This window comes from Haliotis asinina, chromosome 5 (genome assembly GCF_037392515.1).
Source record: "Haliotis asinina isolate JCU_RB_2024 chromosome 5, JCU_Hal_asi_v2, whole genome shotgun sequence".
NCBI lineage: Eukaryota > Metazoa > Mollusca > Gastropoda > Lepetellida > Haliotidae > Haliotis > Haliotis asinina.
This window is the reverse complement of record NC_090284.1, coordinates 46326296-46348681: the sequence shown is the minus strand read 5'-3', so window position 1 is coordinate 46348681 and position 22386 is coordinate 46326296. Positions and strand designations below refer to the sequence as shown.

The window sequence follows — 22386 nt, the reverse complement described above, 5'->3', positions numbered from 1 at the left end:
GAAGTAGTGTAGATCCATAGATGAAGAGTACCTTTAATGCAGTGTGGCAGGTGTCATGTACGATATGAGGATGGCACTTTCCTATGACACTATACACCTAGAGGTGTTCCTTTGGGAGACACGTACTCAGGTATCACCCAGCAGGTGAGAGGTGGGGCTTGTTGTGTTGAAAGTATGTAGTGCATTCAAGAGGGCATTTAAGACTCATATATTTTATGCACTGACCATTTTTGCACTAAATTCATATGTACATATTTAATTTTTTATTGGCACTGTGCACATAATTTTACCCAAACTTAAAACAGAGGTCAGATAAACTCTATGTATTAAAATATCACTGTTCTATTCACTGTTACAATATAATTTTTTCTTTCAATCAAAGTAATGTATATAATCAGAAACTAAGCATCAGTCTACATCTGCGCATGAACTGTATTGCAATGAATAATGCAAAATGTCTCAGGGCATTCCTAGAACAGGGCATAGTCTCTTAAACTGTAACTGTGACAGAGCTTGCATTGCTTTTATGAGGCGGTGTGATATGTGACACACTTGGAGCATCACATGCACAGATGCAAATTAGAAGTCATCAAACTGCATGGTTTAGAGCAAACTTATGTCTGTGAAAGATCCACTGTTGAATTCATAGGTCACAGAAGCTTAACCTGAGAGCAAATACTTTCAGGCTAATTTTTATCTGTTTATAAAATATACAGCTTTAGCTGTCATCACAAGTGATAAGGGTGAATCAATGGAGGCCTCTTGACATTCCCATGCTTTCTTTTAACTACTGCAGGTGTTGCCAGAGAACTAATCTGCCGTATCAGTGCCTCTTTCAACCCAGTATGTAATTCTATCTATCACTTGTTTCTGTCTTGGCTACAGTAACAATGATGGCAAGCTAACAGAACATCTCAATTATTCATGGCTGTGATGCATTGAATAACATGCCTTGTATGTATTGCTATGGTGACTCATAAATAACCTACCACTATTAGACTACCTTTAGATGTTGAAAGTATTGTAAGGTTAATATGATAATTCTAGAAGGAACTTAATTATTATGCCTTAAGTCCTTATTATCCCCTGCAACGTGTTTTGCAGGGATATTAAAATGTACCCTGTCCATCTGTCCGTCTGTGCACATTTATCTTTTCCAAAGCAGAACTCTAAAACCATTCAATATTTCTTCAGCAAACTTGACACATACATTGGTCTAGTGGTGTACTGGTGCCTTTTTATAGTTTTGGAATTCTGAATAAAATATTTTTTGCGTTTCCATGGCAACAAGTGTGACTAAAACTGAAATTGGAGGTAATGCGGGGGATGTTGATGTCTTTGTCTTCTTGTTAATATTAAAGTCAAGCTAGACTGGAAAAGGGAATAAGTATAGGCTGGTAGACTTGAGAATGGGATGAATGTGGAGTGAATGTGGTAGGAGACAAGTACCCATGAGGGGATTCGAACCCTGGTCTTAATCACGATGAACTAATGCTTATATTGGTATGGAGTGGCATGACATGTTGATCAGATGTATTGATTATGTAAGACTATGTTGAGTCAGTGGGGCTAGTACTAAGGCAATGTGGACTTTTGTTCATAGGCGAAGGAATATGAATTTGATGATGGTATAAATTCAATGAAATATTTATCCAGGAGTAAGAATGAAAGGCATTGCAGTATGTCCTTTCTACCTCTTGACCATATGTCTGATTTTGTCATAAATATTTTCACTCATTATCACAACTTTCCAGTTTGTCATAAAGTTGACTGATGAAACTGCTTATTGAAAGGTTCTATAATTGTTATATATGTTGCTTGTTACAGCAGTTAATCTACATGACTTGGTGAGGGTATTGATTTTACTTCTAGTGATAACACATCAACTGTGTCAATACAAGAATGTACTGTAGTATCATGTAGCAGAAGTTATCTACTGGCTGATTTTTTAAGCATAACCTTCAAAGAGCCCCAAAAGTGTTTTTTTTGGGCTGCAGAAATAAAATTGAGTCCTTGACTCTTAATTCCAAATATCTTTTGGATAAAGTATTACATTTGTTCAAAACAGTAACATTATCAAAGTCAACATGACCTCCGGTAACACAACTGAAAGTAAGCTGAGGAGAGATGAAATGAAATAGATAATACACAAGATGTGCTGACATGACAGAGCTTGTTTTATCTCAGTGTTATGATAGCATTGGCTGTCAAATGATCAAAGGTAGTGACACCTGTGGAAAGGTTAACTGTTATTAATGAACAAATCAAACATCTCCACCCACTAAATGGTGGCAAAGTGTTCCATAATTCCTGCTAGGGGACGCCCGAGTAGGCAGGTTCCATAATGGGTATAATTCCATATCATCATACCAGGTAAATCTAAACATTACACCAAAGCCCCAGGGGAGTGGGTAAGTGGCAAACACTGCATTAGGAGTGCCTGTAATTATCACCCTTTTGTCGCTATGTGTTGGCCATATGATTTCAGTGAGGAAGCATTCAAAGTATTCTAAAGATCAAGGGTCGATGCCGTCATCCCTGCATTTAGGTTAAGGCCCCCATAGCCAAGAGCGGAATGGGGAAATACTATATTAGATAAGGTCATATGTTGAATGGCATTACCTGTGTGAGACCCTGAGCTTAGGCAAGGGTGTACTTATGTGAAACAGGCTATAGGTTGGTATGAATGGGAGTGTTTCTCAAAGAGTGAGTTGGTGTTCACATTCTGTAAATATTTACCAGTACATTTGTTTGGTGTCTCTGCTTAGTAATAGTGGCTTGATCAAGATTGGGTTAGCCTGTGAGATTGCCTGTTGATGTTGTATTGATGGATTCTACTGGAATAGTTTAGTGTTTATCAAGTAAATACAGTGGAGTAAATTAAATTATTTTTGCTTAATCAAACAGTAAATGCAATAATATTATGTTGACATTCTTTTACCTTTCAAATAAATCAAACATAAATAGTGTCAATCAAAACATTCCCTTTCAATCATTTTGCAGGAATATTTGCAATTTTTTATATGTTTGCCCCTAAGTTTTCATTGAAACAGTTTGGATCAGATTTTATGAAAATAAACTGATAGGATCTTATCGATATTAGGCATGTTCCCAGTCAATTTCGGTTTACAGATATGGGATCAGGTATACTGAACTTTTCAAGCGATATTTGTCCTCAAACAATGCACTGACAGGTTTGACATGCTTTCATTTAACAGACCTGATTCACTAGTTTCCTATCCTTGCACACAAATTGAGATCATGGTATGTGAAGAATCCATGACCTATTAAGGATGACATGATGTACACTATTGTTATCTACCTGAGCATGTCACCTGTAGGTCGTTGAGCCTACTGACTACATATTGTGTACCTGCGATATGCCATTGTGTGCAAGTCATGCCAAATTCATGATGTACTAGTAGCAGCCTCCTCATGGCATAACAGGTGCTTTGTATGAACTCTTGTTACACAAAATAAACACATTCCTCTAATTATTAGATATGATTGCTAAATTTCACTACATGGACTTTTCAGCGAAATTATTGTCATGATAGGGATTTCTGTACAGGACCATTGATTAGCCGATCCCACAAATAAGCCGAGGTCATTGCATGACACTTAAAATCAGGATCAAAATGGTGCGTCTGGGACATTAGCCGGACTAACAATCTTTCAGCACATCATCTCATGATTAGTCATCACAAGCAGTGTATTAAATTATCACATATCTGTATACTACTGTATGCAAATTAATCCTGTTGTTCCACTCTCTCAGGCCCGAGGAGATTTAGAATCGGTATTCAGCAACCCATGCTTGTCTTAGGAGGATACTAACAGGATCGGATGGTCAGACTCTCGATACTGGGTGGACACATCTCATCATACCCCAATTGCATAGATAAATGCTTTTGTTGTTGATCACTGAATTGTCTGGTCCTAACTTGATTGTTTACGCACTGCCACAATATAGCTTGAATATTGCTGAGTGTGGTATATAACAGCAAACCAACAAGCAACAACATTCACTATCTCATAAGAAAATATGTTCTTTGTATATCTTGACTAATGTTTTTAATCTAGTTTCATAGTTAAAATGTCTTTCAATAATGTTTCCATGAATTGTGGCACAGTCAAGTGTCCCTTTGATGCATCAACATTATTCATAGGAACCACAATCATATTGGCTCTACTCAGGCTTTAACATGACATGTAGATGACAGTAGATGGATACATATAAATACTTTGTTTCGTTAAAAATCATATTTCTTTTAACTTGAAAATCAAATGCCAACAAACTGCTTTGAGAGCACACACACGCACAGGCACACACAATTGCAAGTAAATTGCAATGTGTATCCATGAACTTTTCAGTTCAGGACTATTAAACAGTGATTAGTTTCCAAAATGTACTATTGTTTAGTGAACTGGTAATTTTGTAATTATTTCTTGTTCTGAAATTGTTATGTAATTAACTCAGGGGATCACACAAACAGTCTCCGTCACTTAGCATTTAAGATAGTGTTTCTGTCAGTCCCTAAGCCATAATATTCTCCATTCCTTATACCATGCTGTTGAAGTCTTAAATGAAGCAAGTCCAGATTCTATTGTTTGAATAGAGTTGTTTGTTTAAATAAATGGACTAAGCTTCAGTATGGGGTTTAAAGCCCTAGGTTTCATCTCTGTGAAATAAAGCACTCACTACAGACAACACATTGCTCTATGTGACAGTAAGTTTAGTCAAACACAATATAAATCAAGTAGGCAGTGTTGTCCCACTCATGACCATGCTAACTACTAAATATGTAGTGCTTCTGACTGAACCTTGACCATGTCACTCTGACATGATGTTACTTGTAGGTGTGTCTTGATAATGTCAATTTCTGTGTCATGTTGTAATGTAATGTAATGTAATATTACAGTAGTCCATGCAATTATCGTTATTTGCATGTGATATACTGCGGAATCCTGGAACACCTGTTTATGAATGGTTTGTATACAGTAACAGCTTGTTAGTCTGGGTCCTTTCAATCTGGAAACCTCACCTGCCAGATGACAATACCTTTAAATATTTTGACTTTTTTAATCAGGACCTATTTATCTGAAAACCACACCTCCCAGGTGATCTGGGTTGACAGTATCTCTTAAAATATCCCTTTAAATATTTTGACTTTTTTAATCAGGACACTTTTAATCTGTAAACCTCAATTCCTAGATTACTTGGATGACAATATCTCTACTTTCTTAATCAGGATTATTTTAATCTGGAAACCTAACTTCATGGATGATCTGGATGACAATATTTCTAAATAGTTTGACCTTTTAAATCAAGATCCTTTTAATCGGGAAACCTCAGTTCTATCTTTAATAAAAAATTAAAGCTGATCATTGACAATAAAAAAGAATAATTAGGTTGACTGTTTTCAGTTTAATGAAGCATGAAGTAAATTATTTCTTAGTAAGGATAGGATATGCAGATGTGTAACTTCCTTATTACAATTAGATGGGACTTTTGTATCTAAATGTCCCTCTTACCTTGTTGATTCAGATATCTTACCTCAAGGATACTTTACCTTTCTTAGGACTGCAACATCTATTATAATACTTCTCAAAGAAAATTATTTTTGTGTTGTATTAGCTGAGGCATTTCATGCTAAAAAAAATTAAATCGTGATCTTTAGTCACATGGTCTATCAGAAAATGGTCTGTTTGATGATGTCATAAAATTGAGTGAGTAAAAATTAGCTATGTTTCCATTAAGTCATGGCATGTCACAACACTGAAGGTTAATCAAAAGTGACTGTTAAGAGATTAGTCTCTTGGCAAAGTTTACATTTGATAACCAGGTCAAAAGTTGAAAAGATTAAAGCTGGAAAAACAAGATAACTATTAACAGAGGTCCCACTTTTCTCCATTGTTGGGTAGATTAAGACTTTGTGATAAATTTCTTTCAAGATATGACTTGTAGGTGTTCATGTTTAACTCTAGTTAGGTCAAGATGTCGTCAGAATTGTGTGTGTTTGTATGTGAAATAGAGAACTGAAGGGTTAAGTGGCTGGGTGAAAGTTCACAACTTCTGTGCACAATAAGTGTAGGGTGATTGTTATAAACAACAGAGTACTTCAGGGGACTGGCAATCACAGAATAATGGGTCATGGTCCGGTGGTGATGTTATCGCCATGCCTTTGTGGCATACAGTTTTGTGTGTTTGCCATGAGCGAAATGTTTTGTGCGATGTGCTTGATTTCAATATTGGTGGTGATTGGCAGGGAAGAGTTACACAGATTTGATAGCTGATATGATAGATTCAGTCTTAAGGGGAAATAATGGGAAATAAAGCATGACCATTCATCGTGAAATTGACTTAGCAAAGCATGCATATTTCTTTATTGGGAAGCCAGGCCTTGGGGTAGAATATTGGATCTGTAAACTGAAGTCTTGTTTAATATTCTCAGGAAGTATTTTTTTGACACCTCAGACAACAATGCATGAAGTTTTTGTGTAGATGGATCAATATTAGACTAGGTACATCCCATGCTTGGCAGGTTTGTGAATTATAACATATTTCATCCACAAGTACGGTTCACAGGAAATTTGATCTTGAACCACCCAGCCATTGAAAATTGGTCCCCTGGCTTTGTCCATGTCCATCTAAGCAATCTCCGCAAGATGGAAATAAATCAATTTTATAATTTACTTTGCTCAGCAAATATTTAAAGTAGGAGAAAGGTTTATCTTTGATGTAAATCCACTAGGATTTAGTTGTTATTCTGGTTATTTTTTCAGCATTGCTGGCTCTGTTGAGGTTGAAGATAATTATCTTTGGCATTGATAATAGTGACTTGGTAATCACTGTTTCTCTACACATGGAGGCAGTTCCTTTCGCTTGTAAAAGTATTCCTCATGACTAGGCTTCATTAGAACATTCATGTGATGTTTATCTATAGAGAGGTATTTAGAGGGACAGTATGTGATCAAAATGAAATTAACTTTGCAATAAAATATTCTTTAAGACCAATTTATCCCTGTGGAGGAATATTTATGTAAACAAATTTAAAAAGGGGAAAGAATTTTGACTACAGATCGTTATGTGTGTGCTCCATTTACCAACCTGAAATAGTAATACCTGAGGGATAAAGAAACTATAAACTGCAATTTCTTTGTATTCTTCATGAATATTATTCCATGTCCACTTCTAAATCTTTGAATCAGACTTAGTTCAACAGTTTGTCACAGATGTTCAGTCTTTTGAGAATTCCAGTTTGCGTCAAGATTGAAACATTGAAACTGCCTGAAAGCAATAAACTACAAGTTTTGTTCAAGGCAACCGTTGGGGGATTTATACATGTCAGAGGATTTATACCATGTCGCATCACATCCAAATTATCTCTGGCACGTAGACTAGTGTAAATTTTGAAGACTGATATGCCGATACTATAAATGACCCACAAGAATCTGTGGAATTGATGGCTCTGTCTAGCCCCAAAGATAAACAGGTACAATGGGGATATGTGTACACACTGTACAATGCCTCTGATTATGATATTTGATGGGCGTATTGTGCACCTACCTTGACTGCAGCAGTATCAGGTTATGGCTTTGTGACTGGCCTAACCTAAATTTAAAAAGGCAGAACAATTATTGTTATAATTTGCTTTTGTATAACAAAACACATCACCCCCTTTTAATATTTTCATGCACTGGTTTTGAAACTGTGAATTAAAGAGTTTATATGGAGGACCTTACCTGATACCTAACGTAACAACATATATATATTCTTTATTGTGTGATTGCTTCTGCATATTGACAAAGAATCTCGCATCATTATTTACATAATCTTTCTATATAAATGTTACATTGTTCTTGAAGTGGATGAATCATGAGTAGATATTTAGATTAGCTCTGTTGTGTTCAGTATTAGCTCAAGAGGGCATGTCAAGATGTAAACACCTGTACATCATTGACAAAAGCTGATATTGTTGTGTGACAGTGTTGACATAGTGCCAGCATGTGTCAAGTCACTGTGCCACTGTTCACAGGTCACAAGTATGGAGTGTGTATTTAGATAAGACCTAAACTGTTTACTTTACACATACCTGATGGTAAGATCATCTGAACATGTGTCCACAGATGCTTACCTTGGGGATTAAACTCTAACCTTCCATCATAAATATACATTTGTTACTATTTCAGAACATTGTAATGTTGTGTTTTCTGTATCAAAGGGGGTAGCTTAGTGGTTAAAGTGTTTGCCCGTCTAACTGAAAACCAGGGCTCGATTCCCACTTCGCACTTCCTGTGTCCCTCACCATGATATTACTGGAATATTGCTGAAATCGGCATTAAACTCTCTCACTCACTCACTCACTCTCTCACTCATTCACTCACTCACTCACTCACTCACTCACTCACTCCAGTGTGACAGAATCATTAGAACATTGATCAATCAACAAAGTTTAAGTCTTTGATAAAAAATATATATATCAGTTGCAGTTCATTCTGTTTTGCATTTTTGTTTTTTCCACAAACCCCCAAATGTTTATCCATGCCCAATAATGGACATTTGCTTCATGACCAGCTGATAATGTATTTATAATGTTGCATGTGTTTGCTTGTCAAATGATGTTACCACATTTATGCTATTGCCTATGTTACAATTGTTTCTGTTACTGTTTCTGTTACTACTTAATAAGTAAGTTATATTTGAAGTTGCTGTTTTTTGTCATAATTGTTCATTGTAGTGGACTTCAAAATGGTTTTATATTTATGGAGTTATAAATGTTAGGCCAGCCCAGTTTAATTTCTTGTTTTATGGATCTGCCAGCCATATCTTTTCAAGAATAAAAAATAAATAAGTAAATGTTTTGTTTTTTCTGGCTCAAAAAATAATGTTTCTAATGTTTTCTTTGGTCAAAAATGTAAATTTACAAGGACAATTTTTTTAGATTGTGTTTGCACCATATAAACTTTATGAAATGCCAAAAGTAAAATGCTTTTAGTATTTTTGCCTCTAGGTCTTCTGAGCACAAATATTTGTAAAACAAGAAATGAAATTGGTCTAGCCTAAAAACTGATATGTAAACTTAATACTCATTGTGTTTTTTATGTTCAACATCCATAAACATAAACCATGCAGACTTCATTTCTGTATTATTTTCACAGATTCCTTAAATGATCACCTTGTATATCATTGTATTAATATAACAGTGCAAAAAGTAAGTACTTGTATCCAAGGAATTTATTCATGATAGTTGTTGATAGTTCTTGAAAGGACATTCTGTAGGCAATAGATGGGTCATCGAACCTGAAAGTTGTATTTGAGAGGGGGAATAACACTCAGTGTGTGGATACATATTATGATAAATAACAGTCTGACCATGTGTTTGTTGTCAGGAACTGCCGAGGGTGGAAAGAGTACTCTAGTCAAACAGATGAAGATTATACACAATGAGGGATTTTCTCATGAGGAACTGCTCTCATTCAAGGTAACACTAGCTCCATTCTATTTAGAAATAACAAGTTTTTAGTGAACAAATATCCTTTTATGCTGACTAGGCATATTTAGTTGTTGTGGATGATACGCACACAGCAATTTCATTAAAGAATGTCATGACTGTGCAGAAAAAGGACACATAACAGTTGTATGGAGGGACAATGTGCAGGCAGTTTACTTATCGCAAAACTTATCAAGCATATTGGCCTGTATGTAAAGTACACACAACGATCCATTGGTTCTGGAATTTAACTTTCTTTTATAAACAAGCCTGTGTAATTTCAATGAGTTGATTTAACAGCGCCCCTTTGTTCGCAAGGCGCCTTCCTATCAGTGGAGCTTGAGTCTGTGAAATGGGTGCATTATTTCTTTTACTCAGACTTTGTAATTTGTGTTAGATTACATTTTTTACCCGTCTAGGATGCTTTTATGTTGTGAGTTTGTATATAGTTAGGTAAACCTTACATATTATGCATCTTTTCTGAAAGTTATTAGAAATGAATAGAATGGCTTGTGTGCCACAGAGTTAGAGGGGAGACAACTCTATGTATTGAACCCAACTGAAGTGTGTTGGCTTCCTTAGCAACACAACACTGAGGTCATTGATGCTTTGCTGTAGAGATCTGTTGGGAAGTGATGGCAAATCAATGTTACATAGACAGTCTTGTACTTGAGATGAATCATCATGCCTTTGAAGTCAGCCAGGATGTATGGAAAAACTACATGTTCTGGCATATCCCCAACAAACAGGAATATCGTGTTTAGAAGTCGTATCGTAAAGCACTAGCCAACATCCCAGCAGTACATCATCTGTACCAAGCTCATTCATGTACAAGGGAGAAATGGATTTTCAATTTTATGTGACTAGTGATCTAAACAAATTGTTCTCTGCAGAACAATCAATATTTCTTACATTCTTGTACAATAATGGTCTGCCTGCTGTTAGAGCTAATGATAATAGTTCCGAAGTTCAATATCAAATTACAGTTAATCCTTGAATGTATTGCTTGATTTGGTTGTTGTTCAGGAAACAAATGAGCTCAGTTGGGGGGTTGTTGAGGAAATGAGTTCCTGGTTACACTGATGGGATTCTTCAAGTACCATAAATTCCTTAGGTGGGGTCGTCTTTTTCAAACATCACTAAAAGCCTCTTTTTAGCATGCTTGTAAATAACTACCATATATTTCCGTAGATTGCCATCAAATTGTTCCATGCACAAAAACTATCCAGCAATACACTAAAAAGCTGTCACATAACTTAGTTATTATAAGCAAAACCTGCAAGTAAAATGACACAATACTAGAATATATTTCCCTTTACAAAATAATTGTTTTAGATGCTGTATTTTTAAGATCACTGCATCAGAATTCATCTTGTTATATTGTTGGGTACATTTTAGCTAACTCATGGTTAGGGGCGTGTGCATTGCACAGCTGATTGCTATTTCTGGTGCTGTATGCGAGAAAATTACACACAGTAATCTTAATACCTGCGTATATGACAATGCCTAGTAAAAGCAAATTAGAACTGAATAGGTAAATATTCGTGTCTAGTGATGTTTAATTGCAAATTTAACATCTTTACTGACATATTCGTTATCCCTTGTTTGTTTGTTTATGCAAAGCGATACAATGTCTTTTTCTTACCCCCTGAAAAAAGTGTGACTGATAAAGCTAAATTGTAGCTGAAAAAGATAAAGTTAAGTTGAATAGCGATGCAGTGTATATGGTTAAAGATAAAGTGTAGCTGGATAAAGATAAAATGTATCTGGATAAAGCTGAAGTGTATCTTGATAAAGCTGAAGTGTATCTAGTGTATCTGGATAAAGCTGAAGTGTATCTGGATAAAGCTGAAGTAAAGCTGAAGTGTATCTTGATGAAGCTGAAGTGTATCTTGATAAAGCTGAGGAATAGCTGGATAAAGCTAAAGTGTAGCTGGACCAGACTTAAGTGTGTCTATACTGCTCGATGGTATATTCTACACTCACTAGAGTGTATGTGGACCAAGTTAAAGTATATGAGGTTGTTTGTGTTTCAGACAGCTGTGTTGGACAATCTGGTCAGCTCGATGAAGTTCGTCCTGACTGGCATGGGCATGCTCCGTATCAATCTGCAGAACCCAGATAACAGGGTAAGACACCATTCTCATTCACTGCCACTCACAGCATCATGTATATTGTGTATGAAGGATGAGTATACTGCATCAGTAGTGTATGGTGTTATAGTGTATGTTACTGACTGTATAGGTTGTATATGGTTTATATGTAATGTGTATTGCATGATGTATAGAGTGTCATTAGTGTATGGTGTATATAGTGTATAAAGCGTGAGTTGTGTGCTGCTATTAACCCAGGGTTCAGTTGTCCAGGGGGCACAATGGATGGGGGGGGGGGGGCAGTTGTCCACAGGGCAGTTAGCCTAGACCCCAGTGTCAATAGTGTATGGTGAATATGTAGTATGTATTCTGCATGTTATGTGTGGTGCATATAGTCTATGTATCATTTTGTATAAGTAGTTGACATGAATATGAAGAAGATTGTGTAAGTAGTGCATAGTGTATAAAGCATATTGTGCAAGTAGTGTATGTAGAAAATGTTTTGCACATTGTAAGTAGTGTACGGTGCATATATTGTTTATATCATATTGTACAAGTAGTGTATGGAGTATATATTGTATATATCATATGTAGTATGGTGTAAAGTATATAATTCTGCTCTCCAGGTACATGCCCAGGTGATCATGGCTTGCATGAGATGCTATGACAAGAAGGCCATCATGCTGCCTCATGTCTACAAAGCCCTCAAACTGCTCTGGCATGACCGAGGGGTCAGACATTCTGTGTTCAAGGGCTATGAATATGAGCTCAATGATTCTGCAATATAGTAAGTATCAGTAAAACTCATATACACTACCCATCAAAGCTGTAGACTCTTTAGTGTAAGTGTAACCACTTACTTCCATACTGTTTTAAGATACTGTGTGTTGTCAAACAAATTCGTGACGCTGAAAGATTATTGTTCTGAATTTAATAAATGATGAAACACAGTGTCTATTCTAGGATGCGTGATTGCGCGATTCACACTAATAATGGTCAAATCGCCCCTCATAAAAACAACAGAGCGCGAACTGTCGCACAAAGTAATTTGCTCCCTACCTAACTTTAAACATAAGAAAAAGCTTAATATTGACAAGGAATGACTGTCTAAATCGGAGTTCGAGTGACAACATGTAAACATAACAGAGTAACTTCCCTTGGTTAAAACCACTATCGGCACTAGGGAACCATTCATATCAGTATGAGAATAGATAACATTTTTCGATGAAGTTAGGATTTGATTAGTTAATTAATTGACAAAGTTAGATTATGAACTCTAAACATAGTGCATGTGTACAGCGCTTGCAAAACAAAATTTGGTCAATCTTTTTTAGAACATCAGTTCGTTTTAGCTTCGTTTTCAAAATCAGACAATATTACCACTTGAAGTTGCAGACAACAAATGAACACGAAATTTTTATTCACAATGGTTTATGGTAATTTGGCGTGAATTATGTCACGCAAAAGAATGAAAATAACTGACTTTTTTGCACAAAATACTGCTGAGAAAGCAACAGTGTCAGCCACGTCTCCCCAGACTGATATGCCTGTTAAGGAGACATGTGAATCGAAAGGTGAGCAGAACCCCGAGACTGACCCCGGTCCCTCCGACTCTGAAAAGAACAAGCCAAGTGTTTTTCAGAAAAAAATGGTTGAAAGAATGGCCATGGCTCTCTCAAAATGAGCTTGGTGCTATGATATGTGACTATTGTAGCCAAAATAAAATGAGCAATAGTTTCACTGGTGGTGGCTGCAATAACTTTTGTACATCCACACTATTTTTAAAGATGGTAATACAGGTATACCCCGCTGCATTTTCCAAATCCTCTCTCCTTTTTTTTGTGAGGGGGCAACAAATCCCCCCTAAATTTTCAGTTCTAGAATAGACACTGGAAACATAAGGGGAATTTTGTGAATTCTCAGCAAAACTTGACACCAAAATGCAGTTGTTCACATGCATATTTGCTCATGCCTTTCTACAGTTTGATGCATGATACTCATGCAGTACATCTGCATCACATGTGCTGTTGGTTCCAACAGGTCATTGAAGAAATTCATTGTTGATGTGTATAAATATATACATATACATAGGTGGTATAGTTGTCATATATATATTGATGATTCAGAGAATTAGACATATTTTACTGCCACTTCGATCAATGTGTCTGTTAACTTTGCACTGGTACCATTTCAAGATTATGTGTGTGTTTCTGTCAATTTCTCAAGCTCTAAGATTGCCCTACGTTAGTTTGAACTTATAAGTTTAAGTGTCCCAGGATTTGCACTGATTTTAACACATTAATGTTAATTAGAAACTGATAAAATCCAGGAATGATAACAAATAGTTTTAGGTCCTTGTCTGCAGCAAACCCCCTGAGTTTTGTATACCTTTAATACATTCACGCAGTGTGTGTTCATATTCATTAAGATTTATCTCCTGTATGTTGATCCACTAGACAGTGATCAATAGCCATTTAACATGTAACATGTTCATATGACATAGGTACAACTGTTTCAGTAGAAAGAATTATGGTAAAATTATGTCAGTGACAGTCATTGCTGTGGTGAATTGTTCAGTACTGTCAGATTGTTTAATTAGATGCATTTGAAAAGTGATTCAGTGAATCCATAGTTTTCTTTGAAAGGTAGGTTGACTGCATCTTCAAACCTGTGTATAGAATTGTACTGAAGTGAGTTTGCCAGATGAATTGACTCACATATCATTAAATCTTTGGTCGACTTAATCTTAAAAGATTAATGTTAGGAAGTTTGGGTTACATGAATGAGTCACTGGGTTGGAATATCATTTTTGTTAATGTTTATTTTTAAAGGAAATCATTCATGAATAATGTCACACAGTTGATGAGTCTTGCTTGATAAAGTCTTGTTTGGCTTCATCATTAAATCAGGTAAATCAGTGATGCAACCCAACATGTCTTTTTTAATGGATGCTCTATGATGCACCATTAAGAAAGGTAGGGTATGCTAGATTTACAAGGTTGATAAAATGCCAATGATGAAGGAAATGTTACATCTGTATGAATATATATTACTTTTTTTCATGTGCATTGGTATTGGCTAGTGGAATGGAATATTCCTTATTTTTTTTAATGGTATATATAGTTATATATGGACCAATCAGCCCAGTGACTGACTGTTTATTTAGTTAACGTTTAATGCCGCACTGTCTACAGAGTGATGTATATAATTGACTCTGGACCACATGTTCCAGTGACTGATGTTCTGAGTTCAGATCCATGCTGTTGTGGTATGATGACATGCTGTCAACAAATTTACCAAATCTAACTGCCCTTTATATAGGTTCTATTGCAGTTGATGTGTAACATTTGGGTTTGTTTGTTTTTTTCAGTTACTTTGAAAACATGGATCGCATATGCTCTTCCAGTTACGTCCCCACAGCAAAAGATGTCCTGAGGGCACGGGTCAGGACGACCGGGGTCATAGAGACATGTTTCAAGATAGATAGTGTCATAATTAGGTCAGGTTTCGTTTCTGTTGATTTCCTGATACACTTGCACATATCGACATAATGTTTTATGACAATGTCAGAGACATTATAAGTTCATAACACTGAAGAAAGGTTCCTTTTCTAGCTGTGCTACATCTAGAATAGCTTGGTGAATTTAGTTTTGAACTACTTTTAGCAATATTCCAGCAATATGGTAGGGGAAGACACCAGAAATGGGCTTCGCACATTGTTCCTGTATGGGGAATAGAAGCTGGGTCTTCAGTGTGATAAGCGAACAGTAACCATTAAACTACCCTACTGCCCCCTTAATGATAGTGAAGAAGAGGAACCTTTAGATGGTCTTGGCAACATTTTATTTTCAAAAGGTTTTAAAATAGATCAATCGTTGATGTTAATATATTCATATTAGTGTTTTTGATGTTTAAGTTTCCAACAGTATTTGTCATTGTGACATTCATTCATCTCTTTGTATACTGAACAGCAAAAATAATGTTGAAAAAAATTATATTTTATAAAAGTAGACATTCGTGTTTATGTCTTCTACTGAAAAGCTTGACAAAAAAACCCAGTTCTGATTCTTTTGCTGTTCAGTATATAACTAGTACAGAGTTCAAACAGAGATGACCACTGTCACCCCGTTATAACAAAGAGGCAAATATTCAGTGTAGCTCCAATTTTTTCGAATTAATTGTGTTTCTGTAATTTATGCTCATTATGTTATTTTTTGTGGTTAATAGATAGGGTTTCATAACAAAAGTTGTCAAACTTTGTCATTATAACTAACAATATTGCACTAACAAGAACGATCCACTCCTTCAGGTTTTGTGACATATTTCTGTGTTCCAGGATGTTTGATGTGGGAGGTCAGAGGTCAGAACGCCGGAAATGGATCCAGTGTTTCGATGATGTCAGATGTATATTGTTTGTAGTTGCTCTCAGCTCCTATGATCTTTACCTCTATGAGGACACGAGAATGGTAAGATAAAATAATGACTGACTGATAAAACTGTTGCTAATTATGCATATTGGTTTGACATGCATTTGTCAACAGCAACCTTCATTTAGAAATAAGAGAAATCACAGTGTTAAAGTTAACTCTTTCACTCACTCACTCACTCACTCACTCACTCACTCACTCATCTACTCAACCCCACCCACTCATTTAGGTGAAATTGCTGGTATGGATACTGCAGTCTTAGTGAAAGATAGGGCCTAAATAACCCTTTCCTAACATGCCTGTTACCTTGTACCTGCATCAGAACATACAAATCTACTACTATAGCGCAGGGAAGAAGCCATTTATGTCAATCTGCAACCCTGCTCTCTGGTTGAAAGACTTAATAACCTTCTTAGAGTAAATTGTCCCTCAACATTGATTGTTAATCATTTATTCATCCTGGTTTTGTGTAATATTGATCATTATGCATCAAGTAATTACTGCTCAATCCTTCCTTGCTTGGTCTGTGTGGCAGTGATGCTGTCTTGTTTGTACAGACATAGGATATATTAGTTAATTGATGCTGTTGTTTGTTCTATAAGTTTATATTTGTTGTAGTACATTAGCTGCCAGCAGTTGTATTTGGATTTCAGTGAGCTGTTTAAATGTAATAATGGTAAATTTTTGGAATACTGTTATTTTGTAGATGAATCAATTGCCAAGTTATTACTGGTGTAATGTTTCAATCCCATGCCATGCTTGAAATGTTAGCGGGGTCACAGTATGACTTCCTTCTTATATGGTGTCCTAGACAACTGTCACAATAGCTAATTGGCAGAATTTTGCAAGAGCATAAATATTTCAATGGGCACAAACACTATCAAAACCCTTGAAACCTTGAATGTCTGATCTCATAGTGGAAGTAAATATATCTCAGTTCACTCAATACTTAATTTTAGATAAAACTGGAGTGTCAACACAAGGAGTCTCTGGTATTGTTTACAATAATTATAAGACTGATAGGAAAATACCTTAGATGTGTGCCTGGAATTAAGTAAATAAAATACAACTGAATGGGACCTTGTTTGGAACCATATATGATTTAAGTAAGAATTGATAAAGGATAAAAATAGGAATCGAGACAGATGAGTGTTTGTCGTGTATTGTTTAAGAATGTTATTGATCTATTGATGTATAGATGCCTTTTGACATCCTTTGTTAAGGGATAACATTGCCGTCAGAGTGAAATGCCTCAGCTGAATTGTGAGTGATGCCCATTTTCCCTATTCTTCCACGGTATGAAACTTCTAGTTTATTCCAAGAAACATGTCAGTGTTGCTCAAATGAAGTAATCTTACTTGTTTCCTTTTTTCACAGAACAGGCTTGTGGAAAGTCTGACCCTCTTTCGACAGATATGCAATAACAGATTTTTCATCAGCACAACTATGGTAAGCATGAGAATGATACAATACGTACTAAACAGCAGAAGAAGCACAATTTTCAACAAGAAAGCCTAAATCTCATAAAACTAAGCGTTAATTGTTTTGTCTTTAATTTAAAACGAAAAGCCAGAGTTGTGTGTCTGTTACTGTTCAGTATAGATGCCGTGCTATCTTGACAGCAGTTTGTACTTGGATCAAAAAAGATGAATTATGGCATTCAAGAATTGATCAGTCTATGTCTGCGTCACAGTTGTAGATTTGTTCTTATAACCATATTTATGTGTTGAAATATACTGTGTAAGTTAAAATATTTATCAATTGACTGTTGATAACATGCTCAAACAGGCGCATATCCTGGAAGCAACAGAGGGTCTGCAGATTTAGTGGGCCAGATAAGGGCATGAGACAGACAGTATGACTGAGACAGTACAGTTTTGGCATCTGATTGCATTCATCACATTGTAATCACATAAAGGCAACAGATGTGATTCTGTCTCCTGTGACACTTGAGGCATGGTTCCTGTTTTCTCATAACTGTGACATTATGAGCTTTTTTTTTTATCCCTTTGCATGGTTCTATTTGGTGAAACATGGTTCAGGCACATTTAAGGTCTTTTGTGGCAAAACTGGTTTCTCTTGTTCATTCACATAATATGATACAATGTTGTTTTCTTACCACCAGAAAAATATTTTTGATGAAAGTGCAACCTGAAGATCATAGCCAGGTTACCCCATTCTGCAGAATACTTTTTAGGTCCTCAAAATTTACTGTATTTGCATTCACATACGGTAGACATTTAATTAATTATTTTAATTACTAATGAATGTTCTTATATTTGGTGTTGTCTTGGACCAATACAACATGCTTCAGGCTGGTATAACTGACCTTGTATATTTAACAAAGGCGATATGTAAAGACCACAATAATTAATAATAATAAGAAGAAGAATAGTGGGTATTTGTATCCTTGCATTCTGTGCTCCTCTAGATGCTACGAAAAGGATAAATCTGTGTGCAGTGGTGAAGGGAGCTAACAAATAGTTGGAGGTTTACAAGGAAAAAAGATCTAGGACACACCTCTGAAGTGTTGGATTTTTAGAAGAGACTTCAAAGAGTTCACTTATTTGGCTGAAACAGTGCTATTATATAGTAAATACTTATGAGGAGCCACACTATAGATATATCACAAGGAAGTCATAAGATTACACAGTGTTTGTCAGTAACTTTAATCAGTAATCTCTGAATGATTTGGAATAATACAAAGTCCTACTGTTGTGGTTATACCATTGTAACAATAGTGTTTGAACTCTTGCAATAGTGAAATTTCTGGTGATAGTCACCATGACTAGTGATGTACAGTGAAATATTATGTTTAGCTAGGTCAATAGGGATTTTAAGAAAACATTATCGTAGAAGAAACAAACATTGTTCAGTTGTTGAAACATATTAATGAACAAGAGCCTGTTAGGACAGAGATGACTAATCTTATAAAAATGTGTTGGATTAACAATGCTTCACTGTGTTTGCACTTGTGATCATATCATTTTTAAAAAAATATAATGCAATTTATGCTTGTTGCTATTTTCAGATTCTGTTTCTGAACAAGCTGGACTTGTTCCAGGACAAGATTCTACACTCAGGACGCCATCTCAAAAAGTTTTTTGCAGACTACCCAGGTAGGTCTGGGTTTGTTTTCTTTCACACAGTCACTTCCTCAAAATGAGGAAAGTGTTTGTGGGAGATTGATGGGACAAGTGAAACTATAATATCAAAATAAACCCTCTGCTGTATAATGTAATGGTCCACAAGTGAAACATTGTCTGTGACATAATTATGTTTCCTTATCCAGCTGCATTGTGTATTGTTACAGATTCATCATCGGAAATCCACAGTTTATGTAAAATGTCATTGTAATTTAGCCTACCTTTTGATTCTGTTGGTGTACTGACTTTTGTGTGTGATTTATAGATTTGATGGGAGAAAAGTATATCATTTGGCAAACTTTCTAATTTCACTTTTAGGAGACCTCTAAGAGAGAGCAGACGCATATCAAAGTGATATTCAAATGTTCGGGTATTTTAGTCAGAAATAAGTGGAATGCGTGGTTTACATGCATCTTATGTATGTAATGCTGACAATTTTTTTCCCAGAATATGGCATTTAGGTTTCAAAGAACTTGGCTGTTTCACCTTTTTAGAAATTCATAATGAGGCTTTTCCCCATGGGGGTAATTTTGTAGCCAAGAATAGTCATTTCAGCCTCAGGAGGGGAAGTGATTCCGACAAACTAGGGATCAATTTGTTGAGGCTTTACTTCATTATTATCTGTTTCTATTTGCAGCTGTACTGGAGATGTATTTCCTTAGTTTCCTTAGTTCGAGTGTATTCTGTGAGAATGACTTGGTACCACTACATATCCACATCAATATCTGGCCCATAGTATCACAAGCAAGGCTGGTAGTTAGAGGAGTTTAGTGTGCACATGTCATGGTGCATGATGTGTCTCCTATCTGTCCATATTTGATGATTTACAAGTCTGTAACCTTGCTCTGAATCAGAAAAGAATCTGCAATGATCTCTGCTCTGATATATGCCCCCTCATTTTGATATATTGCGGAACTTTAACCTGCTTGTATTGATGAAGTTTTGCCTCTCTGCAATTTGTGACGAAATTAACTTTTATCATGCTCATGTAGTTGATCACTGGATTGTCTGATCCAGACTTATTTTTTACAGATCAAATACGCCTGAATCTTTCAGAAGAAGTGCTGGGCCTAGTTAAACTGTATTAGTTAGTATTGTGTTGTGCCCAGCTTGACTGGCTAAACTATTTTATTGTTTTCAGGTCCAGAGCGTGATGTTGACTCTGCTCTTCGCTACATCCAGCACTTGTTCATGATGCAGAATAACCTCCAAACAAAGGTCATTTACCCACACTTCACCACAGCAACAGATACATCCAACATCCAGGTGGTGTTTCAGGTTGTGATGGACTCCATACTCAGAGACAATCTCAAGTCATTCTCAATCTTATAGCACTGGCCTCCTGTGTAGGTAGTCATGGACAATTAGCACTGAGACTACCTTCTGCCCTGTATCTCACAGAACTCGCCTATCTCTGAGTAGTGATGGACACAGGCAATTTCAAGTCCATCTATGTTCTTGTAGCACTGGACTTGCCTCAGCAGGTTGCTAATGCCAGACACAGACAGTGTCAAATCTTCTCCATCTTGTAGCACTGGCTTGGTCCAACAGGTAGTGTTGGACAAAGAGCCTCACACTTCCTCCTTCATCTTAGTCTCTGGCCTCGCCAGGTTGTGATGAGATCACTGTGTCAAAGTGTATTGCAGGGGGGTAAATGTAGTTGTCAGCTGTCTATTGTGTCGCATGTTGGTGGGATAAGGAAGACAGTCATTGACGTATGCCATCAATGCCAGCTGTCTACATGTTTACTCAAGCTACACATAGGATGGATCTGTATGGATGTTAGGGCTGTTCAACACTGACATAACTGACGGATTTCTGGTGTCTATCTTTCCTCAGACTGTCCAGCTATGCCTCATCAATGGATGATTTTGAGTAGCTTGAGTGTTCATGGAGTTTGTTTGATGTCTGCTGACTTTATCTGCACTTACTTTCATGTCAGCTTGAAGCTGTGTGACTCTAAGGCAGTGAAATAATATAGATGTTTTACGAGCAGTAAGCTAATTGTTTATCATTGCTGTCCATTGGCTGCCAGTGCCTTGTTTGGAATACTTGTCTGTTGTACACTGTCCAACCTGTTTCACGGGCTGTGTAATTTTATGCCTATGTGATAGCATGCTTATCTTCATAAGAAGTGTTCACACTTTGAAAAAGTATTAGGTGGAGCTGTTTGGAAACTGTATATCATGACAAAAAGAGTAACCTTTAGTTGAAAGAGAATTTTCAAGTTCTACCATCTCACAGATTTAGACCTGATTATTTATAAAGACAAGTACAGTACCCTTACCACAGTGTATGGGATCTTGTTGAATATGTTTGCTATGCAGGGCTCCAGATAAGGGCAGTATCAGTGTGTGTACAGATAAAAAATATAGGCACTATAAGGTAGGTACGGTAATAATGTAGAAAATGTGGCAATGGTTTCATTACTGGTTTTATAAGTCACTTGAGCTACATGACTGTTGTTTTCTGTCAAGTTTGACCACAGATACTTTGTGTTAGATGCAATCTCTCCAATCTTCACAACAGGAGCAATAATTCATAATTCATAATCATTCACAGTTTTTCAAATGTAGTATTTTAATAATGGATTATCAGGGGGAATGCACATTAATCAAATGTTTTTAGCTTTTGCTATTGTGATCAAATGTTAAATGTTAGTCTTGTTAATTGTCTTTGTCTATGACTATATTTTTTATGAATTGTAAAGATACATTAGGCTGCATTAAATAAAATTAAATTTTTCAAAATGTTTTCAAAAGTGAAGAGCGTGGTAAGAATTTAGAAAAAAAAATTGATAGAAAAAAAGTGACGCTGGAGGAACAGATTTATATTTTTTTCTCTCAGAATTACAGCTTACGAAGTTTTACACATGTTAATGAGTAGTAGATTCAGTCATACTCATTTTTACAGACACTCGTTCTTGTAGTGGACAAATGTTTGATCAGGAAACGGCCAACTCAAAATTCTTTTTTTTTTAAATGGCAATAAGAAACATTTCACTTTTTATTTAGCCTTATGTTTAATGGCAGTTTGGCTCCTCACAATCCTCTCAGGCTGTGTGATTCAGTTTCATGACATCAACGTTTCAGATTCACAGGGATCAGTTTGTGTCTGTGGTTATGTTTATTTAGAAAATTACAGGAAGCAGAACATAGAAAGTCGAGGAACCACATACTTGCTACACAGGGTGCCATTAAACATTCATGATGTAAAACTGTGTTCA

The 22386-nt window shown here is 36.1% G+C and overlaps 1 protein-coding gene across 1 annotated transcript in view; it reads left to right on the top strand.

The window, feature by feature from the left end:
* LOC137284603 (guanine nucleotide-binding protein G(o) subunit alpha-like) overlaps positions 1-21954 on the top strand; it is a 43078-nt gene extending 21124 nt beyond the window's left edge. Inside the window, exons 2-9 of the mRNA XM_067816484.1 lie at positions 9394-9485; positions 11531-11623; positions 12214-12374; positions 14958-15086; positions 15924-16053; positions 17392-17463; positions 19046-19133; positions 20302-21954. Coding sequence (XP_067672585.1) covers positions 9394-9485; positions 11531-11623; positions 12214-12374; positions 14958-15086; positions 15924-16053; positions 17392-17463; positions 19046-19133; positions 20302-20492 — 956 coding nt within the window. The 3' untranslated portion in view covers positions 20493-21954. The remainder of the gene's footprint in view (positions 1-9393; positions 9486-11530; positions 11624-12213; positions 12375-14957; positions 15087-15923; positions 16054-17391; positions 17464-19045; positions 19134-20301) is intronic.
* Positions 21955-22386: the final 432 nt, after the last annotated feature.